The sequence below is a fragment of the Ictidomys tridecemlineatus genome, chromosome 10 (genome assembly GCF_052094955.1).
Source record: "Ictidomys tridecemlineatus isolate mIctTri1 chromosome 10, mIctTri1.hap1, whole genome shotgun sequence".
In the NCBI taxonomy this organism is placed as follows: Eukaryota; Metazoa; Chordata; class Mammalia; order Rodentia; family Sciuridae; genus Ictidomys; species Ictidomys tridecemlineatus.
Window position 1 is genome coordinate 135,026,836 of NC_135486.1, and position 12,476 is coordinate 135,039,311.

Genomic DNA, 12,476 nt, shown 5'->3' on the forward strand with positions numbered 1-12,476 from the left:
GTTGGGCGCTGTGGGGTGGCTGCTCCCTCCCACGCAGCGTGCGCCGGACTGGCCAGAAACTCGCTCGCCATGTCTGCTGCGGAGGCTGGGGATGTTTTCCACAGAGCCCGGGGCAGGACCCTGGACGCGTTTTCCTCAGGTACCGCCGGCCTTCGCCTAGGAAAAGATCTGCCGAGATGCGGAACCTTCCGCCAGGGGAGCCTTCGGTCCCGGCGCGCGCGCCTCCAGCCGGATCCCATCGCGGGCTGCACTCGTGACCGGGGACCGCAATAGGGGCCGCACTGCCCGCTCCCACGGCGGGAGAGGCGGGTCCGAGTTAGGCGTTCGCGCCGGCGTCCTCGCTGGCCCGGGCCTGGCAGTGTGAGGGGGGAGAGTAAGAGGAAGCGGCCGAGCGGAGTTAGAAGTAGCTCGGGCTCCGCAGTTCCAAGCCCTGCCTCGTCCACGGCCCTCAGCGGACCCGGCCTCAGTTTCCCCGTCTGTAGGACGGGAGGCCTCGGGGGTCGTAGGCGGCGCTGGAGGAGCGCTCCTGGAGGCCGTGCCCTTCCGGAAGTCGTTCACCACGGGGCACCGTGCACCTCGCTCTTGGGGTTGCTTACTGAGATGGAGTCTTTTGCTGCTGGGTTAGCAGCAGCTGTCCGTGCTAACTGTAGAGTGGCAGGGCGTCCAGAGTCGTGACGGTCCCCCAGGATGCGGGACGGAGGTAATCTGTTGGGAGTGTCCACAGATCAGAGTAGCTGTGTAACCCACTGTCACTACATGCTAGGCGCCCAGCGAATGTCAGCCACAAGTCAAGAGGAAGTGAGGTTCCCATTCCTTTTTTTTTTTTTTTTTTTATTTCCCCAGCTTTACAACCCCAGGGAGATCATCCAAATGCCCAGCATGATCTGGCTTAACGCCCATTCGCCCTTGCCCAGTTTTCCTGCCTCACTGGTTTTCTTGATTTGTGCTTAAAAGGGCCAAGCCCTTTCCCTTCTGAGGGTCTTGGCACCTGCTCTTCGGAGCTACCACAGATACTGGTAGCTCTGATGGACTGGCTCCTTCTCAACTTGAAAGTTCATTTGCTTCCTAGGACTTTCCTACCTCCCTAGCCAATGTAGGTGTGTCCTGTAATTCTCTACTTGAACTTCGTTCTTTTCCTTCTTTGCAACTCTTGGTGGGAGAGTGGCAAGATTCTGGAAGTTGTGTGCAGCCAGAAATCCATGTGTGGCAGATTTGGGAAAACATGCCTGCTATGGTGCCATTCTGTAGTGGGGCTTGACCTTGTTCATCAACATGACATCTTTGAGATTTATCTGTAGTGAAATAAGTAGTTCCACTTACCTCATTTTCCTACTGGGGAATATTTATGAATATTTATGTATTTATAAATGGATGCGTATATTTATAAATATATGCTTTATACATTTTGTGGATGGATATGTTGAGAGTCTTCAAATTTGCCTGCCTCTTTATTCTACCTTTGCCTTTCCAAATCTCTCCCCCTTTTCCACAGTGCTCCAGCAGGTTGACTTCTATGGGCTATTACCAGTAGACTCCCTGCCCTTTAGCTTCCCTTGTGTTCAACCATCAGGAAGCCCCAGCTGGAGACCAGAGGGAGGGGAAAGCCCAAGTCAGCATATTTGTTACACCACTTCTTGTGTAGTTGTGTTGCACTGGCTGTATTCCTCCCTTGAAGCTGCTGCTTCTCTCAATAGTCTTTTTTTTTTTTTTTCTCAGACTCTTTTTCCAGATTTGGGTAGCAACACACCCTCCCTTCTTCCTTGTAGGTATACAAGTGATAGCAGGTCTGCTTTTCTGTTTGTGGAGTACTACACTGTTGTAGTTTCTCCATGCCCAACGTATCCCAAATAATTCCCTTTAAAATCTTCCTTTATTTATCCTAGTTTGAGTATGCCAGCAATTTCCTGCTTTGATCCTGACTGATACAATGGCCATTTAGTTGTTTTTTCACTCTTGTTAACAGTGCTGTTAGAAACATTCTTGTACAAGTCTTTCTGTGGACGTGTGGGAGAGTTTCTCTAGGATGTATACCCAGGAGCAGAGTTCTGGGTTGTAGGATATAATCATCCCTAGTTTTACCAGTTATTATCAAATGGTCTTCCAAAGTGATTGCACCAAGTATATGTCCCCCACCTCAGTATAGGAGAGTTACGGATTACTCTGCTATTTTTCTCCATTTAGTTTGGAGAAATATAATGTTCTGCGGTGTCTTGTAGAAAATAGAAAATGGCAGGGAGTGGGGTCACATACTAAACCTTCAGGGGCTCAGAATCCAGGTACAAAGCTATTACACAAAGAGTAACCCATGAGCTCTGAGAGCACTGCAGTGAGAGTTGGGATTTTAAGTACTGGTCCTGGGTGGTGGCAGGATGTTAGCTGATGCCAGGGAGGAAGGAACAGGCTTACATTTGATGAGATGGATTTGAGGTGCTGGCAATTTGTGGGGTGCAGTGCACAGCTAGTGATAAAGGTATGAGTAACATCACAGAGAGGGGAGTACATGATATTCTTTTAGGAGTCAAAGGCGTTGCTAAGGGGAACAGTGAGACATAGTGGACGGTACATGCATAACTGTCTGTGGCTTTAGTATACATTGGTATTTAAGGTTAAGAGGACCACATTGGAGGGTTAAGAGCAGGAACAGCCAGAAATTCTGAAAGATAAAGCCAGGAGCAGGTGTGACAACATCGCTGGGTGGGAGGACATATGCAGAATGTTTTACAGGATCAGATGTTGCAGAGATCTGGGTGAATGTAAGCTGAGCCCGGCAGCTTTGACAGGTACTGTTAGAGGTATCTAAGGCCATCTTGGTTCTGCAGAAACACAGCCTCTAGCCTATGGAAGTGGACTTGCCAGAGAATGCAAAGGAACTGGCTCTTTCTTCCCTTCTTTTGCCAGAACTCACTTTGCCTGTCAGAGGGGTTCATTTAACTCAAACAAGTGTCCCTAAAATCACAGCTTTGCTGACCCTGGCCTGCACTACTAGAAATCCCCTTCAGAATCAGCCATTTTGTTTCTCAATTGAAACCTGTGCACGGAGTGAAAGAGCAGTTGCTCTGAGGCCCTTTCTCCCAGCGGTGATTTACATGAATGACATTATTCTCAGCACTTCTTCCAGTAGTGTGATAGGTGAGGCTCTGTTTCAGTCATCTGTTCCTCGTTAATATAATGGGCTAGGCTCTGCGGATGGATGTTTATAAAATATAAATTGTGCATGTCTCACCTGAGAAGAGTTGCATTCCTAAGGCATGTTCAGATATTCATTTTAATTAGACAAATTGATAATTATATTTCCTTGACACATATCCTAATTAGGACTACTTTCTCCTAGCAAGTATTTCTTTTGAGAGGCTTATCATATCTGTTCTGCAGAAATTCTCAAAGGGAAAAATATCAAGATAAAATATGTTTAAAAAATTGTGTGTAATTGTTTTTAGGTCCTAAGTCTGATTTTTCCCAGTTCATTTTACCACCAGAGTATTTTCTCCCTCAGAGAACAGGGCTCCTGGGTGGTAATCTTAAGAAGATTATTTCCCTGGACATTTTAAACGTCTGCAGCTGTTCAGAAGAGCTGACTATATTTGCTAATCCTGACTGTTTCTTCGTCTTCTCTGGAAATCCTCTCACATGGCAAGAATAAATGGATTCTCATTAAACTATAACTTTCCCCATCTCTTGCGGGTCTCACCTAAAACTCTTTTTAGAAATAGACCTGGAATACTTACCCAGGTTTGAACAGGGTTAAAAATAATGTGATTTAAGCAAGTCTAACAAGATGAAGAAGATGATGAAATGAATGCTTCAATTGTGCTGTATGATTAGTTGTCTTTATTTGAGGAGGGTTCTGTTAAATAAAATTTGTAGGGGGCCATGGATTTGGCCTTGGTACTTGGAATAGGCCCAATAGGCCAAATCAGCACAGAGTTTAATCACAGTAGCTAAACTTTGGTTGATTGCAGGAGGCCCTATAGCCAGTTAACTTGAGTTGTAAACAGCTAAGCTGTAGCCAACTGATTGCATGGTTGACTAAGCTGTTTTCTGTATCCCACTTCTGTCTTCTGTGAATGCTGTGTGATCTTCCTAAAATGCTGTCTGATTTGTTGTTTGGGGTTCTCAGAACCTGCTTTCCTTCTGGGAGCTGCCCATTCATGAATCTGTTTTTTTTTGCTCTGATAACAACCAAATTTAATTGGTCTAAGGAATTTTCCTTTTAACAGTCCCTGTGATTAAACTAGAATGTTTGTTATTTTTTTATCACGTTATTGGAGTTATCAGTTAGCAGGTAGAGAGACTAGTGCATATTAGTATGTCAAAAGTTTACACTAACATTTTCAAAAGACAAACTTGCTTTTATTTCTTGAGTACATTTTTTTTGCCTTTTTATTATTTAGTAACTATTAAGATATAATTTATGTACCGTAACATGCACTTATTTTCAGTTTATAGTTAAATAGCTTTTAGGTTTATAGTGATGCAGTCACAATCTAGTTTTAGAACATCTCCTGTGCCCCCTCAAAAAAGCCCATTTGCAGTCTCTGCATGTTCCCACTCCCTGCGCAAGCAGCTACCGATGACCTCCAGTGATGTGCCTCTTCTGGACCTTTCATATAAATGGAATTGTAATCTTTGGCCTTTGTGACTGTGTCTGTGCCTTAGCATAATGTTTTTGAGTTTCCTCTACATTGCAGTATGTATTTTTTTCCTTTTTACTGAATGCTGTTTGCTTGCATCAGTAAGCACATTTTGTTTATCCATTCACCCAGTGCTGAACTTTTGCCCCTCGCCCCTTGATATTCATAGACATCCACCCATTTGGACCATTTTTTCTTTGTCTTTTATGAATAAAACTGTGTGAACAGTCACAAGGCTTTAGATGGATATATTTTTTGTTGTTGTTTCTTTAGGTAGATGCATAGGATTGAAATTACTGGGTCATTTAGTAACTGTCCTCAACATTTTGAGGACATGGCAAGCTGTTTGCCAAAGCACCATGTTATATTCCAGCAGTAATGTATGAGTTCCAATTTCCCCACATCCTTGCCAATGCTTGTTATCTGTTTAATATGCCATCCAGTGGACATGAAGTAGCATCTCATTGAGGTTTTGATTTGCGTTTTCCTAATGACTGATGATGTCAAGCATCATTTTGTGTGCTTAGTGTCCACTTGTACATCTTAGAAGAAATATCTCATTAGAGCCTGTGCCTATTTTTTAATTGTGTTTTTCTTTTTATTGTTAAGCTATAGGAGTTCTCTGTGTATTCTGGATATAAGTCCCTTGTCAGATATACGATTTGCATGTATCTTTTTCCATTCTGTGCACTGTCTTTTCACTTTCTGAATGATATTATTTATAGTACAAAAATTTAAAATTTTGATGAAGTCCAATTTATCAACTTACTCTTTTATTGTAAGTTGTGCTTTTGGTGTCATATCTAAGAAATCTTTCCCTAACCCCAACGCACAAAGATTTACTCCTATGTGTTTTCTTATTAAGAATTTTTTTTTCTTTTTTAAAAAACGTTTTTATTTTATTTGTTTATTTTTATGTGGTTCTGAGGATTGAACCCAGTGCCTCATTCCTGTGAGGCATGCGCTCTACCACTGAGCGACAGCCCCAGCCTTCTTATAAGAGTTTTATAGTTTGAGTTCTTCACCTTTAGATCAAGTTCTCTTTTGAGTTAATGAGTTGTATATAGAGAAAGGGTCTAATTATCGGAACATTTCCATTGTTGCTTGTTTTTTAACCACAGTGGAAACCTTATAATTGGTAAGAAAAAAAAATAAAGAAGGGAACCATAAAGAATTATATCATTGCTGGGTGCAGTGGTGCACACTTGTAATCCCAGTTGGGAGACCGAGGTAAGTTCACAGCCAGTCTCTACAACTAAGTGAGGCCCTCCACAATTTAGTGAGACCCTGTCTCAAAATTCAAAAAAAAGGGACTAGAAATGAGGCTCAGTGGTTGAGCACCTCTGTGTTCATTATTCAATTTCTGGTACAAAAAAAAAGAAGAAGAAGAAGAATTACATGGTTACTTTTAACATTTCATTTTAGTGTAGCCCATAAATGTGCATCTATGTACCAATCTTTAGGGGTCACCAAGGGCTTGCCTTGGGGTATGGGTTCACAGATAGGCATGCTTGTAGCTTTTCTTGCATGAACACCACACACCCATAATGAAGCTTTTCCAGTTGGGTTTTTTCCAAGGGACAGATAGTCAGTTCGTAATCACCTGGGAAACATTCCCAGTGAAGGATTCCTCTAGGCTTATATTTTCTCCTTAAGTGTTTAACACTTCTCCCTAGCACCTAATTTGATGGTATTTTATTTCTGCCAACTCGCATTTATTGAGTCTTCCCAAAGCATTTATATTGGTTTTATTAGAAACGACCTGTTACATTCACATTCCACTGGTTTATACATTTCATTAAATCAGGTGATTAAAAAATATGTGGCAGCATCAACAGATTTGGAGACAACTCATAACAGACGTTTGGCGATCAAGCTCCTTGAGGGACAGGTGCAGAAGTTGGGGAGGGTGTAGAGCAGCCCAGCTGCCCCTGCAACGGTGCCTTTTACAGAGGCTTGGAGGCTGGTTAGAGCTTCAGGCAGCCTATTGCAAATCTGCTCAAAGGCCTCTGCTGGAGGAGGTTTGGCTTGCAGCTGCCTGGAGGAAGGGTTCTCTCTGCATCCAGGCCTCTGTTTGCCTAGCCTTGCACCTGTAGGGCTGCATGTGCCCAGAGAAAGCACACCTTCCAGTTCTCCCCAAAGGTCTGCCTAGGCCGACAGCCAGGGAATGAGGCAGGGGAACATGGGGAATGGGGCAGAAGTCATAGCAAGCATCCACCATTAACTCCCCAAATGGAGTCCTGCTTTTGAAAAGTCAAAGAAGATTTTGGAAATGTCTTTTTCCCCTTTAACTATTGTCCCAGAATAGTGTTGACCGAAGCCAGTGATGCTGAAAGCCACCTGGCCAAGAAGTCCTGGCCCATCTGCTGTCTTAGTTCTCTGAAGGGTTGCAGATAAAGATTTTGGCAGGTCCTCCATCCCCAAATGGCAACTGTGGCAGCCAAGCTGTGACTCAGAAGCTTTTGTGTATCTTAAAAACCACCTTTTGGATTCATTTAGCCTAAGAAAAGAGGCTGGGTAAATTCACCTTGATGCTTAGGACACGTAATTTAGAGACTCTGAATGTTGCTGTCATGGTTAATTATTAGGGGTAGGTATGGTTTTTAAAAACCACTCTTCTCATACCATACAATTCACCCTTTTAGAGTGTTTAATTCGATGGCTTTTAAGGTATTCAGAATTGTATAGCCATCACCACAATCAATTTTAGAATATTTCTACAACCTCAAAAAGGAACCCTGTACCCCGATAACTGTCACCAGCCCCCAAGGCCTAAGCACACACTAATGAAGGGCACTGTCATCTTCTGCATTAGGTCTGACGGTTTTACAGTGGGACTTTTAGCTTGTTAAACCAAGAAGAGTCCTAGAGTGGTAAATATTGTTTAGCTACTGTTTTTTTTTTTTAAAACCACTAAAATAAGATTAGTCCCCTGAGAAGATGAAGGATATTGCTGAAGACTTTTAGATTGTGATTCACTGTGCAGATTGCTACTGTGAGGAACTGCAAAAATTGCATTTTGTTGGCATTTGCTCTTTAGCCAGAAAGCCTCCAGGTAGCTGTAAAGCTACCCATCTTTGCTGTTTTGTAACCAAAGCAATATCCACAATGTATGAAGGGAAAGATGCTAAGACAAAGCATGTAAACATGTAATCTCATCAGGTATTTTCTGAGCCTTGCTTTGTGGGAACAAAAAAATAGGTAAGACTTCAGTAGCCTTGACTTTGCTAAGACAGGGTCCAGGTGACTGACTAGTTGTCATGGTAACTACCTTTACATTTGACCACTTACCCTGTGCCTAGTCTAGATGCGTTATAGGTACTCACTCATTAATTCTTCAGAACAAGCCTTTTGAGAGAGGGGTGCTGTTATTTTTACTTTACCCATAAGAAAACTAAAGGCCAGAGAGGTTAGGGAACTCGCATGGTGTCACATAGTTGGTAAAGGTTGAAATGGGATTTAGAATGTAAGGCTCAGTTCTGGACTAGGACCAGGTGGGGGTTTGGGAGTTGGAGGCCCAAAGTTGGGCAGGGGCTTTAAACCCCCTCATCAAGCCTGCATGTCCCTGGTGTGAGGTTATCCCTGTCTCTTCCTCCAGCCTCGTATTCACATAGGGTCTGGGCACTTGTGGGGCTCCCTCCCTGAGGTGCAGTCCCAGAGGCCCCCCTGCCAATCACTGTGTCCTATGTCATCCTGATGGGTTCTGTGATCCCAGCAAGCCAATGTGTCACTAGGCTATTTAGTTGTTTCCTGCTGTCGTCCTCGCTATTCTGTAGGATCTTAGGGAATGGGACCTGTAACCTGCACACTGCTGAATGTCCACGCCTGGCATAGCATGTGTTATAGAGCCTGAGTGGCATCTGCTCACAGGAAGGGGGCAGTCTCTGTGGTGGAGTCGGTATGGGCTGGACTGGCCTGGATAATGTAATTTCAGCAGGAAATTGGTAGAGTACCCAAGGGAAGGGTTGGAAGTGGTGGGGTATGTTTGGGGAGCAGATTGTGATTCATTCTGGAGGGATGGCGTGGCATGTCTTGAGCAGGGTTTCTCAGCCTCAGGTTTGTTGGCATCATTGGCTGGATTGTTCTTTGTCATGTGGCTCTGCCTGTGTATTATGGGATGTTTAGCAGCATGTCTGCCCTCTACCCACTGGATTATGGTAGTACTACTCATCTCCCAGTGATATCCAAAAATGTCTGTAGACATTTAATGTCAAAATCACCCCCACTGATTTTGTATGTCCCTTGTCTAATGGGACCAGTGATACAGCTGGAAAAGCTTTAGGCTCATTTTAGCCCCCAGTGTCAGAATGAGCAGGGATTCAAGGACCTCTCCATCTGGTCAGCACATGTTTGCTGCCTGCCTACCTCCTGCCAGAGCTGGATGATGTGGCTGGTGATATGCTGGAGTGGGCAGCAGACATGAGCCTGTCCTCGTGGAGATTCAAGGCTAGTGGCTCTTTAGCAAGGAAGAGGTTTTGGTGATCAGCGTGGGGGCAGTGCCTGCTGTGGGCAGGGGCTGCCATGAACAGTGTAGGGAGCTGTCCCCCTTGCTGGGAGTGTTGAAGACCTGAACAAAGATAATGGCAGTGTGGGACAGGAAGTGGGACTGCTGCATGGGTGTTGTAGAAGTGGAATGCTACAGCTTGGCTGGCTGTGTGTATGTAGTGATGCACGATCCCAAGATCTGTAGATTGGGAGACGGGAGATGATGGTGGCAAAATATGAGACATCTGCAGAAGGCAACCAGGGTAAATGAATGAAGGATGATGAATTTGCTTGTGAAAATATTGAATTTAAGGTGGAAATTCCAAGCTTGGAGCTTAGACCAGTCCAGAAAAATATACCTATTTTTAATTTTTGAGTTAATTCTTTAGCTTTTTAGTCAAATGGAGAAATGTAGCTACCCAGTATTCCCAATTCCTGTATTGTTTTGAATCAGACAAATTAATAGGAGCCAAAACCTTGAATTGTTAAGTATTTGTACCCTGTAATGATGTGATTCGATAATGATAGGAGCCTACTAATTAGATTGCTAAACCAATATCATTTTAAATCTGTGTTCCCAAACTGGACTTAGAAAGTGTGACTTTCTGTTATAAAAATTAACTTAAGAGAGCCATTTATCACTGTATTCCACCTTGAACTATTTTTGGTTCTATATAGGTAACAGGTGTAGCTCTTCACAAGAGCACAGATATGACTGTTTTAGTTGTTAATGGCATGGTGACTCTCCTTGGTCTTTTCCTGGTCAGTGATGAAAACAGTGACTCCTTAGCTTTGGGGTATGCATTTATTATAGTCTGTGATTAGCTGGTAATATGGAAAGGATCAATGAAATTTCTAATTCTTGGTATATATTAAAAACTCAGCTTTCATTAACAATTGACAAATATGCCTGAGAGGTATAATAAAAATGAGCGAGAGGAAATATATTGGCAGAGACAAATCCAAGAAAACATTAGTTTGTGATATTGAAAGTGCAAACTGTAAAGAGAATTGCAATTGGAATGTCTATCCTTCAGGCAGGATTTTTGGCATATAAACAGAGTCTCATGGGGAGGATTAATGGTGAGGCATTGTATGAATTCTTACAGGCTTTTAAGATTCTTCTCTGTATGCAGTTGCTTTGCACCTGATTAAATTGTTTAAAGAAAACTCACAAGTCTTTTCTGCACATAGTTTAATATCACTCCAAATCCACTGTTTAATCTCTCAATTTTGAAAGATGGTAGCTATGATAGTCTCTTAATAGCAGAAATTGGAAGTGGCCAATCTTATTTTTCAATGAAACAGATAAACAGGATTTCTAAGGCAAATTATTTCTGAAAATATATATATTTTTTATTTTTTAAAAAATATTTATTTATTTATTAGTTATTGGCGGACACAACATCTTTGTTTGTATGTGGTGCTGGAGGATCGAACCTGGGCCGCACGCATGCCAGGCGAGCGCGCTACCGCTTGAGCCACATCCCCAGCCCCTGAAAATATATTTTAAAATTAGTTTTAAAACTTTATTTAGAGAATGGTGGTCATTCAGTATGTTTTTTCCTGGCCTGTTTAGACAGACATAGATGTTCTAGCTAGACACAATGTTCTAATTGTGCCAGTGTTGTCATCTTCTTCTGAAATCAGCCTTGTGGCAGAATGGGTATTTCGGGCCTGTTTCTGCCCAGTTTATGCCCCTGGCTCTTTGTTAGTTCCACTCATTTTATTTGCATTTGTTGGGTCTTCTTTTTCCCACCTTGAGCAAAAGGGAAGGGTCACCATAGATAAGGCCTATGGTTGCAGGTGCCTGCAAGGGCCAAGTGTAGGTTATGTCAATTTCAAGAGCATAAGCCCCGTGTAAAGAGCCACATAGCCCCAGCCAATCCTTGGCACTGTCCATTTGGGCCCAGTGTAACCAGATTTTCCATGAGAATCCAGAAATCCAGGCACATATCAAACTCATGAATTAAAAATGTTGGCAACAAATTCAGAATTTTATAAACACTGCGTGGGCCCAGCAGAACACATCTGCTAGCCAGACCTTGAGTTTGTCATGTCTGGAGGAGATCACCAATTAGCACCCTCCAGAGATAGGTGTCTGGACCCCAGCCTGTACCCTGAATCAGCCTGTGTTTTTGGCAGAAACTGTGGATATCACAGGCGACCAGGAGAACACTCTGGGCCTTGCCAGCATTATCTTTACGAGAGTATCATTTAATTTAACAAAAAGTTCCATTTGAAAGAATATTTTTTGGAGACAAAAATGCCTGCAACAAGATGGACAACTTTTGGGCAGCCAGGGGCCTATTCCTTCTTCTTTGTGGCTCTTTCCAGTTCAATAGCACTGAGATCATGACTAGCCCTTTGGTAAAAGCTGCTGCTCATCAATAGAGTGATCTTGAACTTGAGCCCTGGGACCCCTAGCCAGGCCTCAGTATCCCACTTTGGTTAAGTGAAAGGCTGGTTACAGCAACCCTGCCAGTCTTTCCCGTAATGACAGTGTCCAGTGCCTTCTGTGAGTTAAGCTCTCCAGCCTCTTTAAGGTGGTTTGCAGTAAGTGGGTTAAGTGGCTCAGTACTAGAATGTCAGGAGCAAACTCGGAGTTCACCTGAGTAACTTATGTTGCCATCTGTGGCTGACTCTCATCTGTGCCCCATAATCCTACCTCCTGGTGTTCATGCCCTGTGTGTTAGAAGGAGCACAGCAGAAGTGAGGGGATGTCATTTTCATCTCTGCTCCACACAGGATTGTAACTCCATTTGCTAACAGATCTCTCCCGTACTGGTGCTAATGAATCAATATCATTTTCCATGTTTTTGAGCTGCCGAAGGAACTGGGGGTTGCCCCTGGCTCACAGCCAGTGAGAAACTGATGCCCCCAAGTCCCACATCCCATAAGAAGCTACATCCCACCAACAACTTCAAGTGCTTGGAGCAAATCTCATCCCATGTTAGTCTTTAGCTGATTCCTCAGCACTGGCCAGTGCTTGATTGCAGCTCAGGAAACTGAGCAGTGGACAGACTAAACCATGCCAGAGCCCTGAACCCAGGAACTGTGAGATATTAGATGAGTATCTGTCTTCAGCTGCTCCATGTGTGCTGATTTGATGTATAGCAGTGGATAGCTAAATATTATTTCTTTGTGTTTGTTGAAAGATTAAATTCATTATGGGTATTCTTACTCATAGCTGATTTTGATATTTTAGTTAAATGTATGCTTTACTGTGTATCAACACTAAATACACTATAGGCATCATCCAGGGCTTTGTATCAGGTGTTTCCAGAGATTACTGTCTTATTTTGGTATCATCTGTGTCAGAAATGAGATAGAAATTTAATCGACTCACTTTATTTCATT

At 43.2% G+C, this 12,476-nt stretch overlaps 1 protein-coding gene across 5 annotated transcripts in view; it reads left to right on the forward strand.

Annotated features, from left to right (window-relative positions):
• Positions 1-6: 6 nt before the first annotated feature.
• Cpped1 (calcineurin like phosphoesterase domain containing 1) overlaps positions 7-12,476 on the forward strand; it is a 96,953-nt gene continuing 84,483 nt past the window's right edge. For 3 of the 5 annotated variants that reach the window (XM_005323679.5, XM_005323680.5, XM_078024347.1), the window contains exon 1: positions 7-139. In XM_005323679.5, coding sequence (XP_005323736.1) covers positions 70-139 — 70 coding nt within the window. In that variant the 5' untranslated portion in view covers positions 7-69. Of the gene's footprint in view, positions 140-542; positions 701-12,476 lie in introns of those variants that run through there. The other 2 variants (XM_013357964.4, XM_040277067.2) reach the window with 2 other exon arrangements.